At 37.9% G+C, this 27,607-nt stretch overlaps 2 protein-coding genes across 3 annotated transcripts in view; one reads left to right on the forward strand and one right to left on the reverse strand.

Annotated features, from left to right (window-relative positions):
* Positions 1–3,195, forward strand: part of LIPM (lipase family member M) — a 31,852-nt gene extending 28,657 nt beyond the window's left edge. Inside the window, exon 10 of one of the 2 annotated variants that reach the window (XM_033215789.1) lies at positions 1,412–1,749. In XM_033215789.1, the coding sequence (XP_033071680.1) occupies positions 1,412–1,681 (270 nt within the window). In that variant the 3' untranslated portion in view covers positions 1,682–1,749. Of the gene's footprint in view, positions 1–1,411 lie in introns of both variants that reach the window. The other variant, XM_033215781.1, reaches the window with a different exon arrangement.
* ANKRD22 (ankyrin repeat domain 22) lies at positions 1,077–26,872 on the reverse strand. Its single transcript, XM_033215797.1, has 6 exons — positions 26,486–26,872; positions 12,731–12,922; positions 9,457–9,564; positions 6,918–6,995; positions 4,453–4,551; positions 1,077–4,181 (listed from the first exon to the last, which is right to left on the reverse strand). The coding sequence occupies exons 1-6, from the start codon at positions 26,504–26,506 to the stop codon at positions 4,104–4,106; spliced, it is 576 nt and encodes a 191-aa protein (XP_033071688.1). The 5' UTR covers positions 26,507–26,872; the 3' UTR covers positions 1,077–4,103.
* Between the last annotated feature and the right edge of the window lie 735 nt (positions 26,873–27,607).

A 27,607-nucleotide genomic window follows, 5' to 3' on the forward strand; every position in this document is an offset into this window, starting at 1 on the left:
CCATAGAAACAGAGCTGGAAGGGGCAGATTAGACACAGTTTAGTCTTTCTTTGAGAGCCTCACATCATAATTAACATCCACTGCCATATGTCGATCTAGATGTAAAATGCTAGGAAACTGGACAAACTGTGCAGTGCTCCTGGATAGCGAGCTCTCAGTCTCTGGTATCAGCTGCTTCTCTTGAAGTCCTTCTTCACCGTGTCCCATAATATGTCTTTAGGGAAAGTATTCCTGTTCAAAGTTTTTTTTTTACATTTATTTATTTATTTATTTAAATAACTCCTGACCTCAAGTGATCCACCCACCTCGGCCTCCCAAAGTGCTGGGATTACAGACATGAGCCACTGTGCCCGGCCCTAAGATGGTTTTAATTTATCAACATTTAATGGACTGAGTTCTAGAGAAATTGATTCATGCAGAATAGGCACCAGAAAATGGGAGTGGAGGGGAAGAGAAAAGAAACACACAAAAAAGTATCGCAGAATCACAGAAACTCAGAGCAAGACATGACATTTAGTTCAATCTTTTCACCTGTAAAATGACAAAAAATATTACTAACCCCATAGAAGTTTTCAACCTTCCTTATCCAAATTGGGCCATAGCTCTAAATTCTTAGGGAGCCACAAAGAGAAACCAGAGCATCTAGGATTGGAGCCAAGACTCCATGGTGGATTTCCTGAGTAAGAAATGGGCCTTACCACTTCTGAGGAAAGTTCTGGATGCTGATTAATCTCAAGGGCTCAGCCAGCTCAGCTAATTCTACTAACAGTGCATGAATACAGAAAGTTCCTAGGAATTAGGAATACTAATTGGTATATTTGGTGGGGAAGGGTGAGGAATAAGGGTTGGAGCAGGTATTTAACTTTTACTTCCCTTTAGCTCAAATTACCTGTGTGCCATAGGCCATGGTCTTGGCAAATGCAGTCAAGCTGGGCCTGCCTCAAAGGCTGCCTGGGACCACATAAAGACTGTGAAGATGCAGAGCCCTTCCCAGCAGGTTCCTTGCTTTTCTCTGTGGAATATAATTCTTGTCTCATGAAATGTTTGTGAAATTATCTTTTAAAAGAACAGGAGAATTATTTTTAAAAACAATTTATTTACAAAATATTTAATAGGAAGATAAAATAAGTACAAGACATTAAGTGTTTTTTTGTGTTTTCTCATTTGATCTAGCAAGTTATTACAATATTATCCCCAGTAACAGAGGAAGAAACTGAGGTTCAATAATGTTAAGTAATTTTACCTTGAAGTAAGGACAGCAACAGAAATTCTTAACAGAGTTGTGTGACTCTAACACCCATGTACCCTTCACCACAACAGATGGCATGTTTATTATGTCTATTGGAAACATAAATTATGAGTCTGAAAGTTCAAATGTTACCTACAGTTAAGAACTATTCATTTTCTCTAGCCAACTCCTGTAAGGTACAGAGTCAGAGATATGACAGTCCCTACAGCAATGTGGACAGGAGGTCAGGACTGGCTTTCAAATCCAGAAGACGTGAAAATGCTGCTCTCCGAGGTGACCAACCTCATCTACCATAAGAATATTCCTGAATGGGCTCACGTGGATTTCATCTGGGGTTTGGATGCTCCTCAACGTATGTACAATGAAATCATCCATCTGATGCAGCAGGAGGAGACCAACCTTTCCCAGGGACGGTGTGAGGCCGTGTTGTGAAGCATCCGACACTGACAAGCTTAGGACAGCCTCATGAGGGATGGGGCTAGGACCCATAAAGGCAGAATTACAGAGGACAGAGACCTAGTATACATTTTTCAGATTCCCTGCACTTGGCACTAAATCTGACACTTATGTTTACATTTTTTTTTTTCAGTAAATTAGTCCTTATTGGGTAAATACAGGTTTCACATGCTGTTATATATTCTGCCATCTTGAAGGGTAGTTTTAACTGACAGCCAGAAAGTATCTAGACATTCTCTATATCATTCAGGTAAATCTCTTTAAAACACTTATTTTTTTCTATAAGCCATATTTTTGGAGCACTAAAGTAAAATGACAAATTGGGACAGATCTTGAGGTCTGGAGTCTCTTGATTATTGTTGACTTTGACAAAATAAGCTAGACATTTTCACCTTGTTGCCATAGAGACATAACACTACCTCAGGAAGCTGAGCTGCTTTAACAACAACAACAACAAAATCAATGTTATAGTATGGATGAAATATATGTTAAGCATTCTCAGAATAAGGCCAAGTTTTATAGTTGGATCTCAGGGGAGAAAATTTTATAGGATGTTTATGAGTTCTCCAATAAATGCACTCTGCATTACATAAAGCATATATGTGCGTTTCAGTATCTAGATTCTAGTCCAAGCTTGTTGGAGTCTTTATAGCTTGTTGCTAGGAGACCTAATGGCTAGAAATTTCTGGCTCAATTTTCTGCCTCCAAAAATTAAAAGCTTGGGAGAAAATTGCATAATGTCATGAGCTTGATTAAACAAATTGTCACACATTTTATCCTTTAATCTTGACAAAGTTAATGTCAGTCACCACAACTCATTCACAAACCACAATTTATTTCTTCAGAAAATTATTCCACTTTTACACAATTTCACAGATGACAGTTGTAAATAACATTGGTACTATTTTGCAAAATCTCTGAAACAAAATCAAAGGTTTGTGTGTGTCAAAAGTATATTGTTGAAGATATACTGGTGTGTGAAATTCATTTGTGTGGTTTTTTTGTCCCCAAGGGTCACCTGGTAGCTCAGCTCAATGCTAGCGAATCTTAATTTATTAAGACATATTTAAAGACTTCAGAATCTATATCTACACACTACTACTTCCTTCATAAAATAAGTTTCTTAAAACCATGTACACAGTTGAATATATATTGCTGGATTCGATTTTCATTAGAGCTTTCAAGGATAGTAAATCTTTCATTCTTAGACTGTACTTGTTACCACATACAGAGAAGCTGGCTTAGTCCCTGTCTGCAGCTATGTGAGATTCAGTCTTGATTTTCAAAATTCAACATCTTTTTAAGTGAGTTTATTTCTACTCTGTCTCATTCACAGAGGAATTGAGACAGATATTTTGATATTCACAATCTCTCACTTAGACAAATAATCCAGATCCTACCTCATTATATAGCTCTGTTTCTTTTGAAGAACTTTATCCAAATAAGTTACAATAACATTTTACATTTATCAATAAAAGAAACAAAACTAACAAGCTTAGTAACCACCTTGTATTTACAAAAGGATCATGAAGATTTTTTAAACGAACATTTGCATAGATAGTTGCATAGTCCTGCTCAAACCAAGATGGCTTTTATTTGTAAACCAAAATCTCTAGTGGTATGCTGGTAAACGAACTTTATGGAAAGCAAAAACAAACAAACAAACAAAAACTCTGATTTGTCAATTTGCCAGTTTCTGTGGTGTAAACACACTCACCACTGATAATTGATAGATGTTTTTATTGAAATTGCTTCATCAAAGGAATATTTACACATGAATCTCTAAGCCTACACATATACACATACCATTCTATACAAACATACATATTTAATAATTTGATTCTTCTGCTCAGTACTCAAAGGGGGCTGGGAGGAACAGTTTGTCTCCTAGGGCATGACATAGACTGGACAGTCTTTTTATAAGAGTGATGCAACTGGGAAGAGAGAACGCTGTTTCAGAAGATAACTCTGATCCTCTTCTTCAGGAAAGACTGAGTTTGGAACACCAGGGCTTTTTTTTTTTTAAGAGAGGGTCTTGCTGTGTTGCCCTGGCCGCTCTCAAACTGCTGAGTTCAAGTGATCCTCGCACCTCAGCCTCCCAAGTAGCTGGGGTTACAGGTATGTACCACTGTGCCTAGTTGAAACATCAGTTTCTGACTGAAGTGCAGACCACAACAACTTTAGTGTTTCCCTTAGAAGGATTATGGCCATGGTGAACTTGACTGAGTAAACAATGCTATAAATAAAAAGCTCTTCCAAAACATTAACCATGGTAAGCATCATTTTCCCCATAAAATGGTGGCATCCAGGTTAAGTGGCCCACAGACCAACTATCTAAAATGAAGATAGAATCCAGTCTTTAACTTTTTCTGTATCTCCATCAGTGTGGTCGCAAGGATTACCATGCTTTCCTTAGCATTAATTCAATCTGGGAAAATTTTAATCTCCGTGCAATATCCAGTGAGCTCTCACCATGCTGCGGGGGGGGGGGGGGGGGGGGGAATACAGTTATTTCCAATAGAGTGCCCAAGATCTCATAAATAGCTTAGACTGATTGACTCTCTGGGTTGGCAAGGGCTTTAAAAGGTAGTCAGTCCTAATAGTAATAGGACAACTTCATTCCTTAATGAAGATGATTAATTTTACTGTTGTTTACATTAGAGGCAAATAATTTACTTCAACATAAGGCCTAGATTAGAAGATGCTGCTGCTAGAGGAACCTCAAACCACGGTCCACAGACCCTTACCTTATTCTTTATTGTGGGGTCTGCACGGGCTTCCAAGAGCAGAGGGATAAGAGACTGGTTTTTCATTTCACAGGCATAATGTAACGCAGTACAGCCATACTGAAACACAAAGGGCCAAAACTTCAGCTCATAAGTTGGGCTTTCCACAGACCATAGCATGTGGCTTCATTGGCAAATCCTTTTCACACTTTGTAGCATACATCTAAGCAGAAAAACAGTCTGCAAACCATTGATAGACAACTATTTCTAGTACTTAGAAAATTTTCTTCTCTGCCTCAATGTATATGTATGTGTCATATAAGCCATCAATCTCTGCCTTTTGTTTTTCATTTTCTGTTCTAAACTAAAGAATGCAACTTATAAAAAGCTGATGCTGAATTGTGCCAAGGTTTCTTTGTAGCGTGTTATATGTCTCGGTGATCATCACCTTGATCATGTCACCATCTTTTCCCTTAAAAAGTCTCCACATGGACCTTTACATAAATATTATCCTCTATGGTTTTGATGATGATTCCTACTGAAGAAGTTGGGTGCTCTTGCTGCTGCAGGACACCTACAAGATCAGTGCAGTTCTACAGAGATGTCTCCCAAACGTGATTTGTTACAGCTTTTATTATGTGTTATACGCTAGTGCATCTACTCTGTTGGTACTAATTTAAAACACTACAGGCCAAAAAAATAATAGCTAGGGCATTAGTGTCCAAACTTTGGCCTTTGGAAAAGTAGCCAAGCAACCATGGTGTTAGTAAGTGAAAGTAAGTGAAGAAATAATATCTTTGGCTATCAAAACTAACAGAGTTAGCTCTGGATCCTATGCCCTACAAACACCTCTAAAATTATAGATCATGTTGCAATTATGTATTTTTATTAAGTGGTAGCATGACAAATGGAAGTTCTGGCTCTGAATTTTTTCATGTGAAATAGAGTCTAATTACCCCAAAATACAAAACACTATTTTACCTAGAAAGTAGATTTTAATATTCAGATAGTTTTTGAAAAATTTTTGCTATTAGAAGTGACGTCTGTGTGTGTACATGCATGTGTCTAAAACTCCTGAGTTCAAGTGATCCTCCCAGCTCAGCCTTCCAAGTAGCTGGGACTACAGGCGAGTGCCACTGCGCCTAGCTGAAGGAATGCAATATCTCTATCTAGAGAGAGAGACACATAAACAGCTGGGAAAATATCCTAGAGAAATTTTGGTCACAGGCACGAATTTTAAATCTATTGAATTTAAATGAAAAGACCCAGAAAACCCTTCAACAAACTTTTAACTTCATCTTTAATAATCTCTTACTTAATATATTTCAAAGTTATCTAAAGAAATGGTAATGCACAGTAGCTGTCAATACAAATTTATCCAAAAGTTCTATTTGAAATAAAAGGAAAATATACATTTCATAAAGTTATTTTACTTGTGCTCTCTCTCTCTGTCTCTCTCTCTCACACACACACACATACACACACAGACACACACACACACCTGCCTGCATTTAAACATGATACCAGCATAGGCAAAACCGAAATGATGTAAATAATTGATAGAAACAGGAATGGGGCCATGTTCTCTATTATAAAACAATGGTAATACACAGATGTGCACACACATAAAATATGTTAGGCATCACAAATAGAATGTTAGTATTTTGGAATCAAATTTCCACTTGCCTACTTTTTCAATAAGGAACTGGGACTCCAAAATTTTATGCAATCACCATAAGCAAAACACCATAGAAATAAACTTGTCTTCCTGTGATCATTGAGTAAGGAAGACGAGTGCAAGAGCACAGAGGTGAAAGCGAAAACAAGACCTTATAAACAGGAAGAAGTGAGCGGATGCTGCTACTGTTGTTATCACTGCTCTTACCATCATTGGGATTTTTCTTTGACCTTTGTCTTATCTATCTTTAGTTTACACTTGGGGCCTCGCATCAGTGGGTTGGGATTTTGGCTACAGCGGCAGTTGTTGTCATTCAATGAGCACTTACTACATTCTAAGCATGTGCGAAGTGCTTTACATGAACAAGCCCGTTAAGATAAGTATTATCCATATCCCCATTTTACTGATGTGGATACTGAAAGTAAAATAAATTTACAACTTGCTCAAACTCATAGAAGTAAAAAGTGGCAAGCCCAGACTTACTCATGGGCTTTCTCACTACAGCTTCTTAACTACTATGGCTGGTATTTTGTTATCAGAGCCTTCGTTTTCCTTAATGTCTCAACAACATTAAAGCCAATTCTTTTAAAAATGCTTTATAATCAATAGAGGTATTATTCCCATGAATTCAGCAGAATATAAATAACTTCACGGTTGCCTGTCAGTGGGAAAAAAAGGAGAAAATAAAAGAAAACTAAATGTAAAATTGACTAGGAAAATAAAGCAAGCAACTGTACAGATGACAAATATACTACCTACAAATACCATTTTGAATATTTTTTCAAAATGGCTAAAAGTATAAACTTACACAATCTGTAGCATTAACTTCGACACCAGCATCAAGTAGCATTCGTACAAGAGCCTCATTCTGCTTTGTCTTTGATACCTATTACAAATGGTAATTATAAGAAAGGTTTATTTACAAATAGTTTCTCCAATTTATGCCTGAGACTATTTAATCAATAGACTTCATTTTAATCCCAACACTCCTATGCATGCATGCACCTTTCCTAAAATTTCCCCCAGCTTCTCACCCACCCCAATATCAATTAATTAAATCCAGGTTCTCAGACTGTGGTCCTGAAGTAGCGGCATTGGCACCTTAGAACCTTAGAAATGTACTTCTCAGGTCCCATCCCAAACCTACCTAATTCCACTGAGGATGGAACCTAGTACCTGTCTTTCCCTTCCTGGCTCAAAGCTCTGCAATTACTTCCTATTGCTCTGAGAACAAAAGTAAACTCTTCAGCATGACCTACAAAGCCCCGTGTGTTTTGGCTCCACGTATGGCCCTGCCCTGGGCTCTCTCTCACTCTGCACCTCCTGGCTCACTCTGTTCGAGTTACATTGGCCTTTATTAGTCTTTCATTCCCACCAGGGTCTCTCTTGCCAGAGAATCATTGCACAGGAAGTTCCTTCTGCCTAGAAGTCTCCTCTCTCCCTTCTTTGCCTGGCATGTTCACCTTTCATTCATCAGCCCAAGTCCCTCTTTCTCCAAGAAGTTTCCTTGACCCACCTGACCAGGTGAAATCCCGCCTTCTTAGCTATCCTAACACCAGTTGCCTTTCTGTATCACCTGCTTCATGGTAATTTTACATGTGTTTGTGCCATTTGATTAATGACTCTCCCCACCACCCTCTAACTCTCATGGGATCAAGAACTATGCCTATTTTGTTCATCATTGTGTCCCTAACAGTTAGCACAGCATCTGGCACATAGGCGGTCCATAATAAACATGTGTTAAAGAATTGAACAAATTAATGAAATGAACTAGGGCTCCTCAGAAATTCACTTTTCCTTCCCAGTCCCCTGAGATTCTGACCACAAGCCTGTTGGAGTCTTCCCCAACTTCCGGTCTCCTGAAGAAGCAAAGCTCTCCCTGCTTATCTGGGTATAGCCCTGGAGTTCAACCCTGTCATCACCTGGGAAGCTCCATTCAGTTATCTCTCCTTAGGCTTCCCTCTTGTATCACCTCGTAAATGACCTTTCTCGGCCTACTTTTCTCTGAAATAACCTAATGCTTTCTTGTCTCCTCCCCTATCATTTCCTCTCATGTCACTTATTTTTTAATTCATCACAAATTTACAACTTTAGGGCCCATTAATAAATTGCATGTACGTGAAATTAGAGCTGAGCTATTCATTACGATTCGTATTTTTGCCCAGGCCTCCAGCCTCTAAACATTGAACGATCTTAGAAGGTAGAGTGTGTGTCAACACATTCTGAATGAGCCTTCTAATCACAGTTGTAATTTTTATCTTTAGAATCTCTAAAAATGTTTGTAAATAAATGACAGATTCTCCCTGCTCCCAAACTACATATATTTAAATGCTATGTGCTAAATACACAATGAATTTTTAAAGAATTATTTGAGGATATGAGCAGATTATATTTTTATCAGTGAATTAAAGTTCTTTTCTCTCTCCTATAAATTCAAATATAAAAATCAACATTATCATGTTTAATTATAGTTCCTCAAATTCTGTGGCGTTTAAATACCCAATGAAGTAATAACATTTTTGATTGGCAGACTTGTTCTGTGGCTTATATTAACAGGTGTAACCAATATTCGCAGTTTATCAGCTACAACAAGGAGGGAGCTTGGTCATTTAATTAGAGTAAATTATGCATCTCTTGAGTCATGTCTGAGAGGTGGAACTGGGCACAAAGGAAACCAGATGGATAAAAGTGAGTAAGTCAGTGCAGATCTGTTATCCTATTGGGAAAACTAAAACAAAAACCAGCTCAAGCTTCATCTTCTACTCCTTATATGACTGAATGCCGATACCAACTACATCTTTCTTTATTCAAGAAAATTGCTGTCTGCCAAGATTCATCCAAGCATGAAGAAATTCATCAAGGTGAAAATGGGCTTAAATTCTCAACAAGTATCTTCTGTGTGTGTCAACTTCTGGATGCAAACTCTTAGGATCTGTTTTTCAACACACCACCAGAGGAGTACTTAAAAATCAGAAAGTCAGATAGATAAATCCAAAAACACAAACTCTCCTTTTAAAAAAAAGGAGAAAAAAAATTAGAAGGGGTGTTTTTTAATATTCAGATTTTTTTTGCTCCCTTCAGAAAAGTCTTAGTTAAGATTAAATTATTTTTCTAAATTGACATTGAATGGATTACGTTACCATTGATTAACTATTTTTGCTACCTTTCTTCTTGCTGTACTTCAATTACAGCACTGGATGTATGTTGAACATGTTAATTACAGAATACAAACCAAAGGCTTCTTTTGTTATTATTTCTTTTCAACATCTCACTGGCCTGTCAAGAGTTAATGAGTCACACCATTGATCTCCACATTTACCCTTTGCTCTAACAATTGTTGTACTCACCATGAGGAAATACCCAATAAGCAGAACAGGCATTAAGAGGATGATTAGTAGATAATCAATGAAGGTAAATTTTTTCTTCACAGCATAATGCAAGCAGGTTCTCTCTTTCTAAAAATTAAGAAAAGGATTCTTTACTAATAAAGCATTTCAAATCAAAATTTATTCAGATGGCCATCTCAAAAATTTAGTTTGTGCTTTTTATTTTTCCGGTAGCCATGGCATCTTTTCCTGTGGGATATATCTGATTAACGAATGCATGTTTCCATGGAGCAGAACAGGGAACTTGGTCCAGTGTAAAGGAAAAGCTAGGGAAGGGCTCCTGGAAGACAACAAAGGTGAAATGTACACAGTAGAGCTCATCACAAGACAGATTCTTACACCCATTTGGTTTCTGGAAAAAAGATACACTGAGATATAAACTTAGGACTGAATTTACTATGAAAATTGATAGTTATCCTTTAATCATCTACCATGTATATGATTATCCATTTTGTCGTTTGTTCATAAGAAAACTCTTAACTACATGGCTATTTTTCATGTTCCTTCATGTGCGTAGTCTAGAAGAATGCATATAACTCAATTTTATTCTTCAAATATGTGAATATTTATCAGGTAATAGACGTAAGCTTCCAAGGGTTGTGGGAGATGTGAACTCTTAGGGCCTCATAATCAAAGATGGACAGAAGCATGCACAAATAAATATAAGGCAAAACAGAAGGTGGTAATTGGAATACCAACCAAATCAGTAAGAGGAGAGGGAGCGCAAGAGAAAGAAAGGAGGTTAGTTTCCACTTATGTGAGGCACTGTACCTAAATAAGAACACTTTTTGTTTTTCTAATATGAAGTCATTTATATTTTCTGTAAAAAAATTTTACAAACTAGAGAAGAATCTAACAATGGAATTTTAAATTGCCCATTATTAAATGGCCTAGAATTAACTGTTGATATTTTGTTGTATTTTCTTCCAGTCTTTTTAAATGCATAAATATGGAATTTTGAAATGTAGAATTATATTGCATATGTAATATCATATCTTGCTTTTTTCAGTTTAGAAGTGTATATTTAGAATATGTACATTTTTCCATACAATTCAATATTTTTAAGCATATGATTGTAATGGCTGCATGGCTTAGTATTGAGTGGAACTACTCTGATTTATTTAGTCAAGCCCTGCCTTTTGAACATTTCAAGGTTTTTGAGGGTTTTTTTGTTTTGTTTTTATTTTTCTGTGAGACAGAATCTTGCTCTGTCACCTAGGCGGGAGTGCAGTGGCACAGTCCTAGCTCACTACAGTCTCGACTTCCTGGGCTCAAGCGAACCTTCAACTTCAGCCTCCAAAGTAGCCAGGACTACAAGTATGTGCCAACACACCTGGATAATTTTTCACTTGTTATTATTTTGTGTAAAGATGGGGGGGTCTTGCTATGTTGCCTATACTGGTCTTGAACTCCTGATCTCAAACTATCCTTCCACCTTGGCCTCCCAAAGTGCTGGGATTCCAGACACGAGCCACTGCACATTGCCCGTTTCAAGTTCTTAACCTTTCATTGTTATAAATAATATTGCCTGAACCTGCTCATTCATAAAGTTTTGTCAACATTTCCAAATCTGTCCTTTGCATACATTTCTAAAAATAGAATTTCCAGCATAAAAGGTATTAATGCTTTTCATATTGTGCTACCAAATTGTGTTCTAACAAGACAATAATAATTTAAACTTTCTGATCAACATTTGTTTTCTTTTTTAATCTTGGTCATTTTGACAGGCAAAAACAAGGATCTTTATGTTTTAATTTAATTGCTATCAATAGAATCCATGTTTTCGATAGGCTAGTGCTTCTAAACCACCAGCAGAGCTTTTTGTTTGTTTTTAAGGCCTTTGTTTACTGCTTCTGGAAATAATTTATAAACAGATTTCAGACATGAGAAATCACCAGTTGAAATTATTAATGTACAAAATTAATATTTGGAGAAAATAAAAATATTAAATGCTAACACATTAGAAACATTTGAAAGTGGAAAAAGCAAACTGAAAACTTAACGTATCCACTAAAGTCTTTTTCATGGTTTTTATGATACCAGAAAATCCCAGAAGGCTAGCTGAGGCCCTCCTCTTCTGCAAAGCAGAGACCTCTTCTGCAAAGCAGAGATAAAAGAGTCTCCTCAGCCTTGCCCAAGGGCTAATATCTCCTCCCTCCATTTTCTAATGAGCGCATCTCTTAAAAGAGCGCAGGAACCCACAGACGTCTGTCCTCTGGCACTACCACTCACCGCAACTCCACATATCTGGTTTCACAGCAGTGATCTACAGAGATCCTATTATACTCTACAATGTCGTATATCTGTTCATTTCAGCACAGTCATGACTTGCTTTTAATCCCAACCAAACGTAAAAGAGTAAGCACAAATAAAAAAGTCCAATAGTGATCAATTTTCTGGTAGTACATCGTTACTCCCAATGAGCTAGTCTCCAAATGACTTAGAAGAGTCAAGGGGGGAATTCCAGTGTTTTCTTGCCTTGAATGCGTATGAGTGGGTACAGGACAGTCATAATGATTGCAAAAAAATGACTTTTAATATTTATTCAGTGTAATTTAAACATTGCCTTTACTACGATGCAAATGCTAGATGTTCAGAAAGGAAAGGGCTCCACAAGGATTTTCACAGCAATACACACATAATCTTCTCTTCCTTGGTCCTGAAGCCTCCAAAGTAGCTAATATTGCATCTTTAAATATATTATTTACACCTTTTTTGTGTGACTTCAAGTAACCTCTGGTTCATGAGCTTATTTGTCCTTGGTAAATTTCTCAATAGTACTCCTTCATTCTACAAGCAAACTATAGGATCCTCTGGAGATCAGGACATTAATACAGCAGGTAAAAATCTAGCTAATGAAACAGCATTTCTTTTCCAAGAAATCTTTGCCATTGCTTCTGTGTTAGTGACAAGAAAGAGAGGAGGGGGGGAAAGAGGAGGATGAAGAGAGGAAGAAGGAAAAGAAAGAAGCTCTATCCAGCCAAATGAGTGAACCAGAGGTAAAAAGACATAAATTATCACAAATTATGCCTGCTGATTGAAGTATGTTTTATTTTGCTGTTTAGTCTAATAAAATGTCCTTGCTATGTGTCAGTCTCTCTAAAGTAAAGCTAAGATAATTGTTGGTATTAGGAGCTACAAGCAATTTTAAAAATAACATGCACCACTTCTAGTGATTCAAGGAGAAAAGAATGACCATGAACAGTTACACTCTCCTTTTGTATCATGACCTCACCTGGTTTTTGAGGTTGACATTAGCATTTCTTCCTAAAAGGAAGGAAACGATTCTCACATGCCCTCGCCTGCAAGCACAGATCAGGGGAGTGTCTCCATTAAAGCCATCTTGAATGTTGGCATAGCTGCTGTCTTCTTTCACCCACCGCCACACTTGTCCAAAGTCATTCTGATAGGCCGCTTGGCAGATGGGCTGAGTCAGGAAAAACAAAAGCAGGTTTTGAAATACTGGCATAATTAAACCACAAAAAGGAAAAAAAAAGTCATAACCCAATACATTAAAATTTAAATGTTTTAAAATTGTAATATATTGCTTTGTAGGTAAGATTTTTTGGTCTCGGTTATGCCAAGCCTTAAGTCTAGATCAAGAATTAGCCCATGAGGAATCTCCTACATTTTCCTAAGCTTTCTTGGCACACACTTATGCCCATCAAATAGACAAATGGATGGATAAATAATGAAATACTACAAATTCAACTCAGTAAGGAAACTATGTATAGTGCTTACAGGTAGGTGGGCCTGTCAGAAAAGCAGACATTTTCTTTACTAAAGATAAAATACCTTTATCTTTATCTTTACTAAAGATAAAATAGAAAACAAGCATATGGGGAGGAGTTTAGGGCAGCACTAGTGATGAAATAAGACCTACATCGCACCCTGTATTCAAGGAGCTCAACAGAGCAGAAAAGACAGTTTTTTAAGGCAAATAATATACAAATAACAAATTATATGATTAACTACACTTGATTAGATGCTGTTTATAAAAACCATTATGCAGAGCTTCACAAGGCACCATGGGAGTTTAATAACAAGACTTCAGGTAGCATTATCTTGTCCTCTTTCCCTCCTCTGCTCCAGCCTTCCTTGACTTCTGCTATTCAAAGTTTGGTTGAACCAAAACATGTTTGGTACCTTCCGTCTGGGCCTCTGCCCTGAATACTCCCTCTGCATAAAACATACCCCCTGCCCTTCATCTGAATAACACCTAGCTCAACCTTCGTGTCATAACTTCTCATTTTATCCAACAAGTCTTTTCTTACTCCCAACATTCAGTATCTCTCCCTCACAGCAACTGACATAACCGTAACTCTTTTCTTAATTATGTACAATCATGTATTTCAGGCTAGCATGAATCAGGAGAGTTCTGAGGCAGTGCTGAGAAGGAAGGCACTGAAGTTCAGGCTGTAAACCCCATTTGATTAACCGCTGTTTCCCCAGCATTCAACACAGCACTCGGCATATGGGAGGCAAACACTAAATATTTTTAGATTAATCTTCTTTAGATGATGTTTTTCAAAAAGGATTTAGAGTAATACCTGGCATACGGATGGTGCTTAATGTATGAAAGTTATTATTATTGCTGCTGTCGTTCTTTAATAATCAAGTCAAATCCCTACTGTGTGCCAGTCACAGGTACCAGAGAATAAAGGGTATAAAATACGTCATCTTACCCATGTAAAATGTATCAGTTAAGTGGGGAAATAGGACAGAGACACTCACACGCAGAGTAAATGACAAGAAAAAAACTTTTGGTATGGGTAGTTACGTTAGCACCTGTGGAAATTGGGACATATCAAGGGGAAAGTCAAGTGGGTGTATTTGCTAATAAACTGAGGTTCTAACATAGCCAAATATCACAATAAGTGGACTATAATATCCTTTTAAACCTAAAGGCCTACTCATGAAAGAAACATCCTAACAGAAAATTAACTCAGCAGCAATTAAAGGCAAACTTCTGTACCTTAAAAATGAAATGAACATGGTACATGGGCTTTAAGTTTCAATTAAAATGCACAATTACACAAATCTCCTGTTCTGTCATCCTGAAGTCTTCCCTTTACTAAGCTTTCCAACAGGTGGGCACTTCAGTGTCTCAGCATACTGTGTGGCTGATGTGGAAAGGACTGGGGCAGTTGAAACACTTGTCTCGTGTCAGAAAAACAGGATGTAATTGCGGTTCTGTTACTACCTCCCCCGGTGACTGTGGACAATTCACTTCCCTACTCTATCTCAGTGTCCTCGGTCATTAAATGAAAGAATAAGGCAGAAGTTCCCTTGGGTTTTCATATTCTATTATTTCTGGGACTTTAGTCTCAACCAACAAATCTTCCACATCACTGCTGGAGTCTAGGGTTATGTCAACACAACAGTGCTTTAATAAAACCTTCAGTGACTTGCCATTGTCCTAGCAGCAATGCCCAGTCATTTGGATTTCAAAAATAAGTGAAACAAAAGTAAATGCAGCAAGACAGTGTTAAGTCACCAACTCTTAATTTTTCCAATTAAATGTATTTAAAACAATACTTTTATTTCATAAAAGATATTTGAACAAATACAAAGATAAACGAAGGAGATTTTAACAAAATATGTAAAATATAATCACCAGAGGGGAAAACAATTCTTTATATTGGATAGATATAGTTAGCTTTATAGAAAAATTCATTTTATTATCCTTTTAAACGATTTTACCATAAACTAGTGAAAATTTAATAATGGAGTGATTAGCAGTGGCCACTACTCATCAAGCATTTGAAAATTGATGGTCTACCATGAAGAGCTTGAAAACAAGTGGCATTAGAGCTCTTGTTCTCTTTTCTCAAATATTTAAATTACTTAACAACATTTAAAAAACTAGAATATTTCATGTAGTAATCTGGCTTTCCAGCTTCTCTTTAAAAATGGAAACTTTTGGGTGGGCGCAATGGCTTACGCCTGCAATCCTAGCACTTTGGGAGGCCGAGATGGGTGGATCACCTGAGGTCAGGAGGTCAAGATCAGCCTGGCCAACATGGAGAAACCCCATCCCTACTAAAAATACAACAACAACAAAAAAATAGCAGGGTGTGGTGGCTGGTGCCTATAATTCCAGCTACTCGGGAGGCTGAGGCAGGAGAATCACTTGATTTGGCAGTGATCCGAGATTGTGCCACTTCACTCCAACCTGGGCGAAAGAGCAAAACTCTGTCTCCAAAAAAAAAAGAAAGAAAGAAAAAATAAAGTTTTGCTAACATTGGGCCCATATTCCTGTAGGATACCAAATAACTGATGCTTAGTGGAGGTGACTCCAGTTCTCCATAGTCCCCTCCACTCGCCATCACATTACGCTGGTTCACTTCACTCATCTATGTTACCCACCTGGTAACATAGACCTCCAGGAGCTCTCTGCTTAGGCTTCTCAAAGTCTTTACTAAGAGCTAACTAAAAAGAAGAAGAGAAAAAGATGGGGAGTTGTTCTGCAAGAGTCACTCGGTGCTTTTGAGGGCTTTCTCAACCCAATTTGAGCAGTATTACATAAAATACTAACCCTATCTTATCTTTAGTCTTTCTTAGGCTTCCTAGATCCAAGACACAGAGTTACCAGGAAGCTAAGTGTCTTCTTTCTCGGTTGAGATGTACAAATACAGTCATGCTTCACTTCACAACAGGGATACGTTCTGAGAAATGTGTTGTTAGGTGATTTTGTTATTGTGGGAACATCATAGAGTGTACTTACACAAACCTAGATGGTAGAGCCTATTACTAATATGGTATACCCTGTGGCTCCTAGGCTAAAAACCTATACAGCATGTTACTCTACAGAATACGGTAGGCAGTTGTAACACAATTGTAAGTATTTGTGCATCTAAACATAGGTGAACATATAAAAATATACAGTAAAATTATAGTGTAAAAGATAAAATGGTACACCTGTATGGAGCAGCTCCATTATAATCTTACGAGAACACCGCTGTATATGCTGTTCATCACTGACTGTGAGCTCATGTGGTAGGTGACTATAATTTAATGTGAGAGTCGCACTAACAGCTGAAAAGACTCCATGCTGTTATGAACTTTCGGTTTCCACTAGGGAGCAGCACAGCGTAAGAAAAGCACTGACAGCGGACAGAAGGGAAGTCCAATAGAAAGTGCTGGTTGACAAGCCAAGAATGAAAAAGAGAAGGGACAGTCCATTTGGGTTGCTGGAAAAGCTATCATAAACCCCTTTTAACCCCTTAAGCTCTGGAATTTGGGGACACCCAGGGTGTTGAAGAAACACACTTGGGAAATTATTATAATAACTCTATCCCCTAATAGTCTCAGAACCCTTCTGTCCATCCTCACTGCTAAAGTGCTACTTCAGATCTTCATCATTCTCACCAAGACTATTGCACACAATTCTTTCAATCTCAAGTATTCCATATGCCATTTTTCCAGCTTCATCTCCTACTACTGTCTTATCATCTCCCCAGCTAGACTGTAAGCTATATAAGGGCACTGTGGCTACATGAGGCTACATTTGTCTGTACTGATTCATCATTGTACCCCCAGTACCTAACATAGTGCCTGACGCATGGTAGGCATTCAATATGTACTTAGTAAGTAAATAAGAGAAGGAAAATTCTGGCTCTAAGGCCAAAGCAAGGGAGAAAAGAGAGCTATATGGATGGAAAGAACTGTAGACCGACTGAAATTTTTTGCCAGAAAGTCAGAGGTTTGATCTTCATTCATTATACTACTATATATTTGTCATAAATAAATAGATATAGCTAGATAACTGATATGGTTTGGCTGTGTCTCCACCCAAATCTCATCTTGAATTGTAGCTCCCATAATTCCCACATGTCATGGGAGGGACCCAATGGGAGGCAACTGAATCACAGGAGTAGGTCTTTCCTGTGCTGTTCTCATGATAGTGAATAAGTCTCACTAGATCTGGTAGTTTTATACAGTGGAGTTCCCCTACACAAGCTCTCTCTTGCCAGCTGCCATGATTGACTTTGCTCCTCATTTGCTTTTTGCCAGATTGTGAGGCCTTCCCAGCCATGAGGAACTGTGAGTCAATTAAACTTCTTCCTTTATAAATTATCCAGTCTTGGGTATATCTTTATTAGCAGCATGAGAACAGACTAATCCAATAACTAAATAAATAGCATTGACATTTAAATAGATGAATGGATTAATGACAGCAGATGTGATTGAGACAAGGGTAGATGAGGCTTTTGAGCATGATGGGGAAGATTTTGGCCCATCATAATTAAAACTGTCTACATGAAATGAATAAAAATATAAAACGGCATTGAAAACCAGGTTGTAGAAACATAGTAAGAAGACGCAGTTGACTGAGCTTGCCATGTAAGTTTGTGATTTTCTCCAGCAAACCTAGATGAGGGAAGAGTACACAAAGTGAAGAGGCCAAGAGTAAGGATTAGGAAACATGTCTGGCAGGAAGAGAAATGAGAGGAGAGTGGTTTACCATTAAATTCAGACTGAATGAGCATCATATGTAAGCCAGATAAAGACAAATGAACTTGCAAAAAGAGAGAGAGAAGCAAATAGAAACACAGAGAAGGATCAGGGCACAGTTCATACATGTGGTCTCTTAGAAAAGTAACCAGTTAAGAAGTTATCATGAGAGATGTTACAGATAAACTGTCTAGGAATGAGAAGTCAAGGGTGGCCTTGTTGGGTATCTGATTTGGAGTAGAAACACAGGTCAAGAAGGGAGAATGAAGCTTGCGGATGTTGAGGTCACTGAGGATGACCCTGGGGGACAGAAAGAAATGGGAACTTGTGCTCCAGGGAGGTGGAAGTGGGTCCTGGAATACAGTGGACAGAAGTGAGAATATAGAAAAAGGGCCATAAGCAAAGATTTCAAGTAAGAAATTGAACCATGGTCAAAAAATGACAATGATGACCAAGAAGTAGACTGAATCAGCAGCCGCCATAAGTGAGGGTGTCATAATGCCCAGGAAAAGCCAGATTTCAGTGAAGGCACAGAGGAAAACAGACTAGTAGGTGAGGAGGAGATTGAAGAGAAACAGTATTTACCAGCAGGGTGCATGAGTTCCCATGGGTTAGCTGTTCCCTGTGAACAGCACTCCCTAGAACTATGCTAGGGACAATCTGAAAAGCTAAGACACAGTATTAACAGGGTCCACTGACTAACTTTTCTCTTCAGCCTCATCTATCAGTCTCCCTTTTGCTCACAACTTTGTGGTGATTTCTGGGGCATTCCAGGTTCATTTCTGTTTTCTGGCCTTGACACTTGCATGTGACCTATATGGTGGGCTTCCTGCTAGACCAGATGAAGTATCAGCCCATGAATTACCTTCTCAGAGAGGCCTTCCCTCACCACTCAGCCTCCCAGCTCAGGAACTTTCTCTCTCTCACATCATTCTGTTTTATCTTTTTAAATTGGACTAATTGGTATTGAAATTGGGTGTAACGTGCCCAATTTCCTAGAGAGTGAGGTATCTATGACTTTTACCTGGTTTTTAAAGTGCCCCTCAGTGTGCCAACTGTGTATAAACCACTGCTCTTCTGCAAGCTCTCCCATCTCTGGTCAGGCCAATTTCCTCACTTCTATGTTTGGGCTACCTTCTTGCCACCCTTACCTTTTAAATTGTGCTATCTATTCTTCAAGGCCCATTTCATGGTTCATCTCCAAGAACTCTCTTTCATCTTTCTTACCTGCAGCAGGAAATATACAGAACCTCAAGCAGCTCATTGGCCTTAAATGAGCTAGTGGGTTAAATTTAGTCTCCCTAACTAGACTGTAACCCTCCTGAAGTTAGGCTTCCATAAGGTCAAGCACCCAGAACATGGATAAAAGTCATTTGTTGGTTGACACACTGATTCATCCAACCTGGCTGGGAAGTGAGGCTAGGAAAGGGGTTGATGTTTAGAAGGTAATAGATCATGTAAGGACCAGGACAATATTTTGCCTCACTGGTTCTCAACCTTGGCTAAGTATTGCAGTCATGTTTGCACCAACCTAATATTTAAAACATGACCCAGGCCTCACTATTGACCAATTAAATAAGAATCTGTAAGAATAGGATTGGGGCATTAGTGCTCTTTAAATTTCCTTGGTGATTCTGATGGACAGTGAGGGATGAGAATATCTACAAAGGTAAAAGAAACAAGCCCCCCATAACGGAAGTAAAAATTTAATGTAATATTATAGCTTTTAAACTCATGTTAGCTAAGAAGCATTCAAAACTCTGGAATAATGGAACATTAGGAAAAATATTGTGTGTCCTTTCGCCTTCCCATATGTCTGTCTTTAAAAGTAGCCAAGAATTTGGAGGTAAAATTTCACTCTGTCCACTTTCCATCTTACTTGCCCAGGCACTAAAATTTAAGAAGTGTCCACAGGTAGAGTATGACGCACCCGGTATGTTGATGATTAACTAAAATAATCAGCATGCTGATGATTAACTGTATGTATTACTTAATAATGTTTTGCACTGCTCTAAATATAATAGATATCACAGCTGAAGAAATACTTGGTATTATCTTAATGGTGTAGAAACATCTGAACAACTTGTACCATTATGGATGTCTTTAAAAGCAAAGCTTCCCCCAAATTACCCCCACTTTTTGGTGCTGTTTCCCTAAACTATAATGGAGCTTCTGTAATTCCCAATCTAAGGAAAGACCATGTGGAACTTTTCCTGTGGCTCAGAGGAATTGGTTTGCTGTTTATTAGCCATCTCTATGCTACAAGCTCCCCTCACTTAAAATGTTCCATAAAAATTTCTGAGAAAGATTTGTAGGTTTTGGAGCAAAATGATTCCAGTAAGGAGCCTTGTGATTCATGAAATGTCTTCTCAGAAAAGGAAGGAAGATATTTTTCCTTCTTTTCAAGTTAAGAAACCTTGGGGAATGATAATAAGCACTAATTTGATTTCTACAATTAATCCCAAGCCTTTGTTTCTGATGACTCATTCTTCACATACTGTATTTTACAAATTCCTTAGTAAATTTCTTCTTTCAGACAAATAAAAAAGGCACAATAATTTTTTTAAAGGCTGTTCTAGGCCCACTCATGTCCAATTCATGAATCAGTATTTGCTCAAACTCTTTTGAGCTTAACTGTGCCTCAGTTTACCTTTTGACATCCCAAGACTTTTCTACACTGCCTTATTCGTAATGTAGAAGACAGTTTGACTGGGGAAGGGCCCAGGATTTGAACTCTCAGAAGCCAATGTCTCTAAACATTTAATGGACCCAAACAGGTATTTTAGCATTAAATCTCTAAATGTAAGTCTCCTTTGGGAAAAATAAAAATAACTGTCTTGTCCTGTCCTCTTACAAAACTTGAGAAAATCACTTTCCTCCTCACCACTTTTGGTGCTGATCAGCTTACTTCATATACAAAAGTTGAAACTCCCTAAGTTTTCAATTTTGCATAAAGAAAAATGTGTTTCCCCCTCAATCCCAGAAAATCTCCTGTTTGACTAAATGCTTACGTTTCTTGAATGTTACAAGCTCTAAGGGTGTTCAAAGGAGGTTGTCCTTTAATATTGCCTTCCTTCTCTGGCAAAACCATGCCTTCTTATAATGACCTGGTATCCTTTGCTATCTCTACATTCTTTCCATATCTAAACTCATCCCTTCTCTTGGCGTTAAATACCACGTTTATGCAGACAAGTCCTAAATTATTATCTCTTGACCCAGCCTCTCCTTAAAGGTACATTTCCTGTATTCATCTTCCATCCCCACCTAGATGTCTCACGGTATCTCTAAGGTACCATGTCCAAATAGAACCCTGAAACGCATCCTTCCTTCTGCCCCTCTCTGAGTGTTCCCATCTCATCAGCACCACCAAGTGCTGACTGGTCTAAGGCAGAATCCTGAATATCTACTTTAATTTCTGGCTTTCTTTCACTGCCAACCTACAAACCAGGAAACCTTTCAGTTAAAAACTTATCTAAAATTCATCCATTAGTCTAATGCAACCATCATTATCACTCCATAAACTACTGTAACAGCTTCCTTCCAGGATCTAGCTTTGCCTCTGGCATCTCTCCAATTTATTTTCCCGTGCTATCAGAGTGGCCTTTTAAAACCCTGATGGTCATATTATTCCTCTCTTAAGATCCTTTACTCACTTTCCATTGTGTTTTGCATAAAATCTAAATTTCTCATCTTGGCCTACAAGACCTGCCTGATCTGGCCCCTGACACCCTCTTTACAGTGTTAACCACCATCCTCATTGTCACTATTATCACAATCACCTTGAACCATTTCAGCTATTTCACCATTGGTTAATAAATGAATAACTGGAGCCTCATTATCAGTGTTAAAAAAAAAAAAAAAGCTACAAATGAAGCTTTGTGGAGTTTTTTTTTTTTTTTTTTTTTTTTTTTTTTAATTTTTCATTAACTTCAGCACAGGACTTCAACAGTTTATCCTTCTGTTTCTTTGAGTCATATATGGTGGTCATTTCAACACCATACTCTTTTTTCATGGTTTCTTTTTTTGAGATGGAGACTCACTCTGTTGCCCAGGTTGGAGCACAGTGATGTGATCTCAGCTCACTGCAATCTGTGCCTCCCAGGTTCAAGTGATTTTCCTGCCTCAGCCTACCAAGTAGCTGAGATTACAGGCATGTGCCTCCACACCCAGCTAATTTTTCTGTTTTTAGTAGAGACAGGGCTTCACCTTGTTGACCAGCCTGGTCGCAAACTCCCAACCTCAGGTGATCCACCTGCCTCAGCTTCCCAAAGTGCTGGAATTACAGGCATGAACCATCGCACCTGACCTCAACACCATACTCTTCTATAAGACATTTTATACCTATACCACTGTCCAATTTATCCAAAAGCTTGACTTTCTGTCTTTTAAGTATACATAAATGCTTCCTTTTTTCTCTTATTACTGTTACCCATAACTATCTGCAGCCTTTTTGATATTTTCAGTAGTATATTTACATCACAGAGTAGAGAGAAAAAAAAACAACAACAACAGAAAAAAACCCACACACACAGAGAAATACACATAAGTCTTGGCAACATTAAGGCAGAGTGGCGAATCTGCTGTAGATTCATTCATCCTGCACAGGTGCCATTTTTTACCCTTTGTGGACTTGTTTTTTGGGATTTTATGGGAAATTTATGGGAAAATCTGGGTGTGCAAGAGAAAGATAACACAGCTGAAAGGGGTTGGGAAAATCTTTTTTCTCTTGTTAATGCTGAATAAACTGTGCATTGTGCACCTGCATTTTGACTGTGACCCTCATGATCACATGAGGTCAAATAGGAAATGTTCTACTTGTTTCATGTTTGTACTCAAAAATTTGGAGTTTTGGAGCACTTCCACTCAAATTTTCAGATTAGGGATGCCCAACATACATATATATACCAGGAACTAGCAGATGCCTGAAATATAGTATGTACTCAATAAATATGGTTGATTAAACAAATGGATGAGTTAATGACTAAATTAAAAAATGTATACAAATTTTCAATCCTGGTGTCTTTTCATATGTGAAAGTTATCATTTTCTTTCTGAACTGTTGTGACTTAGCACAATATTATAATTTGTAAAATTGCTTTCAATATACAAGGAAAGAAGTAGAAAACCAGTTGGGATGAAAATGCCTGATGCTCTTCTTGCATATGTTGTTGAATACCAAAATCCTTCTAGGAATTCATACATAAACAAAGTAGATGGAGAGAGTTGGGAAGATTGTGAGAATGCAATTTTTCCCCATTGTCTCTGCCTTGCCTTTCTCATATCACAGAATGACACCATGTTAAATGTTACACCAGATCTCATTAAGCTCTCTTGCTTTATAATATTAAAACTGTGACTCAGAGAGGTTAAATGACTTCCTCTCAAGTCCCATGAAGTTCTTGGCACAATCAGGACTAAAATACAGGTTTTCTTGACTTTCAGTCCAATGGCCATTCAATTAGTCACATCTCTATTCCTGTACCCCCGACTTCTCCTCAACTATACCAGCTTTTCCAATAAAACTTGCTTGACCTAAATTGCTCTCCCTAGGCATTGTATATTTCAAGACAATCTTTCTGTTTTTTGAACTATATTTCCTTTTCCTGTAGTAACATCAGCTTCTCTGAAAAACATATCTATTGCCAAAGGATTAATTTTAAGTTTGTGTGTGTATATGCATGTGTGTGTGTGTGTGTGTGTGCATCCTTTTACTCACTGCCTTATAATGAAATCTTCCCAATGTTTAAAGGAATACATCATTTAATATATGATTTTCAAGAAACACTTTTTGGCGCCTATGTCTACAGTTGATGGAATCAAAAGTCTAGAAAAGATTCTTTAAGTCTTCTAAGTATTAGTTCCTGAACTCTTTTAAGTTCTCAGCATTTTTCTTCTTTCCAATTTTTGTACTACTTCACAATGCAACAGTTCTCTGTTGCAAGGTAGGAGTAGAATGTACCCCGTTGGACCTGGATTTAGTTTACCCATTCTTTCCACTAAGGGAACAGGGCACCATCCTAGTTTGAACAGTGGCCGAACAGCAGAGTGGTTAAGACCAGCTCTCTTACGGAGCATGACATATCTGTTGAAATAACAAGTAGTAAAAGAATTTAGTAGTTCAGCAGTGATGTAAGAAGAATCTCTTTGAATGAGTAAACACAGGACTCATCCTAGCCACTAATCTCCAGCCAATAAGCACTTTTCAACTGTATAACTATGAGCCAGTGACTATCTTTTCCTCAGTTTCTTCATTTGTAAAATAAGGATACTAAAAGTGACTCTTATAAGATTGCTGTACTAAATGAGTTAATACATGTAAAGTGCTTAAAATAGGGCCTGATATATAAGAAGCCCTAAATAAATGTTTGTTGCTGTTGTAAATATTATGAACAAATATATTTTATAAGGGTTTAAATGAATCAGCCTTGTTTAAAAGTCCATCTTACGCAGCTGGAGTTACTCATTCAAAATTAGGGCCTCTCCCTGAGCTCTAAGCTTATCCTCTAGTGCAGATTTCAGGACCAACTCTCTGGGATCCTCCCTCCTTCTCTCCTCCTTTCTTAAAAATATATATTGCGGCCAGGCGCGGTGCCTCACTCCTATAATCCCAGCACTTTGGGAGGCCGAGGCGGGCAGATAACGAGGTCAGGAGATCGAGACCATCCTGGCTAACATGGTGAAACCCCGTCTCTACTGAAAAATACAAAAACTTTGTCGAGCGTGGTGGTCGGTGCCTGTAGTCCCAGCTACTCGGGAGGCTGAGGCAGGAGAATGGCGTGAACCCAGGAGGCTGGGCTTGCAGTGAGCCGAGATCGCGCCACTGCACTCCAACCTGGGCGACAGAGCGAGACTCCGTCTAAAAAAAAAAAAAAAATATATATATATATATATATATTGCATAACTATTAGCACTGCAAAGCTGTAAGGAAGAAATGGTAATCCTATGTCCCCAATCTAAAGGAGCTTCCCACACTCAAATTGGGGGAAGTTTTTTTAAAAAATAGATTCTTCCAGGCAACATAGGACCAGAGATCCAGCAGGCTTTTTCTTCTCCTTAATGAGTAGCTCACAGTCTTTATTCTTAGGAAACACAGAGCAAATGGTGTATAACAAATGAGTAGGCTATGTTTAAATATTTAAGAGATTTAAGAGATTACTATTTAAAGGTCCTACTTCCAACTTTCTACGTCAGAATACCTGAGGATGAGACTAGGCTTTTTTTTTTTTTTTTTTGGTTTCTTTTTCCAAATCATATATAATTCCCACACCCAATCCGAAAAAGCAACCAAAATGCAGAATCTTAGGTCCCAGATCTACAGACTAAAAATCTGCATTTAAACAAGACCTTCAGAAGATCTGTATGCACATTAAAATTGGAAAAGCACTGGCCTGTGGTAGTCTTTCTTTCTCAGGATGGTGGTAAACAGATCACCCCTGTGTCGGAACCACCTGGGATGCTCCTTCTAAAAAGTATACTTTTGTGTCCCACTGCAAACTGAGTGAAACAGACTCTCTGGGTTGGAGTCCCTTGAAACTGCATTTCGACAAACTTCTTTCCCTGACACTTGGGCAACCTAAAGTTTGAGAGTTACCAGAGTAGCCTTTAAGAGCACTACATGTTTTGTCATTTTCATGTATATGATCTCTTCACGAGACTAAAATCACTGAGCAAGACATACCTAGAGTTATAAACCAATCAAACAGTACGTTTGCACACACAGAGAGATATACACACACGACATTAGAAATAACTGCAAATAAACTGTCTTTAAACTGGGAGATCAAAGCTATCCAAGGAGGTTCCCCTGAGCATCTGCAATGAAATGCAGATTAACCAGTTAATTGTGTCAGAGAAGAGAGGTTGTAAATTATGTATAATGACATCATTACACCTCTTGTACTCTTGTCTAAATATTCCTTGCTTGTACTTTCTTGAAACATTATTAAAAATCCATCTGATTCTAATAAGTTACTTCCAATACAAGTAAAAGTATAGTATCAGATGTGAAAAGAAAATAATCAGATTATCAAAATATATTATTATTCCTCTTCTTCATAGTGATGGTCTTTACTAATAATTACTAAGGGTGAATTTCCCTTCAAATACCAAGCTGAAAAGCATTACTCTGGTCATGTGGTTCCATAAAACAGGCAGTCAATCTTTTGGATATTTAGAAAATCCAATTGGGTAAAATTTTCTCTTTTTCTCTGAGCGTTTGTCATGAGAAAAGCACAACTGAAACTCAATTTTGTCCAAATTATCCCTGCAGACATCCGGACATTATGAAATATGTATTATAATCATCTCAACTTAGATCTAGCTAATATTTTAGAATTACAAAATACTTTGTCTTAAACTATTAAGAATATCAAAAAGAAGAACACATAGGACTTTATTTTTTCTGACTTAATACTCCCCCAGGGAGCTGAACAGATAAAACAGAAATATATTAACAGGGATAGATAATTGCATTTGAAAAGCATGAGCAACTTTTAACATCTTTGGAACTCTACTTTCAGAAAGGTGATGTACCTCGGAGTATAGGATTCCCATGCTGGTCCTTCACAGGCTTACTTCACTTCTACAGCTTCTTGAATCTTCCAGAGGTATTTCTGATGAATATCAAAATCCTTCCTGGCTGAGAGGAAAGTCCCTAGAAGTCCAAGCTGGTGGCAAGGCTCAGGAGTGCTTTTCTAGCAAACACCTGTGAGTGCTTTTCCAGCAGCTCAGGCAGCAGCACATCTTCTAGGGAGCCTAGCCCAATGAAACAAAGGCACTGGTGTCATGTGTAATGACCCAAGCCTGTATCATCTAATGTTACAACCCTGAGGAGCCGGTTTCTGAGTCATATTTGCTCTGCCAGTAGTAACATGCAGGAAAGAAGGAAGCAAAGTTAAGGGAGGAAGAAACGTTCTTACACTGGCAGGAAGGACTCAGGGTTCAAACCAAGGTACTGTATTTCACACATTTCCTAATCAAAATCTGGTTTTCAGCGGCCATTGAGAAAGTCTAGAGACCAACAAACTTACTTGTGAGAGCCATATGTGTCTGGCAAAGAACTTGAAATATAATCTTCAAAATTCTCAGCCTAACAATTAACAGTTTTTCAGCTATTTATGCAGTTTTGTAAACTAATAAATTTACTAACATAATAAATCTTAAGTTGTTTTAAATATTCTAATACTATTCACACATTTAGCCAAATGACTTTATAATATTCAATTTAAAATCGTAAGTCTAAAATCAAATACTCTATGATGCATTTTAAATTGCATCATCAATTTATGTATCAAACATGCTAGTATGCCAAATCTCTTAAATATTGTAAACATTTATATGCTACATATAATATTAATTATTCACACACTTTCTCTGAACTGAATACAATCACATCAAACTTTCCTAGAACTGAAACACCCAACCGTCCACACACCCATTATAATCTTGGGAGCAGCCCAAACTGCGCCCTACTTTGTTGATAACAAATGTCAAGTTACTTTGTAGCTATAACAGAGTTGAAAACTGTAAGTCATTTAGCCCAGGCACGCACAATGAAAATGCTTTTGCCTCTAACAGCACCTAGAACCAATGATCCCCTCCCTGGGAACCAAGAAGACAAGGACATAATGGGAACCTAATGTAGGAACTCTTTCA

Source organism: Trachypithecus francoisi, unplaced genomic scaffold (assembly GCF_009764315.1).
Source record: "Trachypithecus francoisi isolate TF-2019V2 unplaced genomic scaffold, Tfra_2.0 Contig00586, whole genome shotgun sequence".
NCBI classification, from domain to species: Eukaryota; Metazoa; Chordata; class Mammalia; order Primates; family Cercopithecidae; genus Trachypithecus; species Trachypithecus francoisi.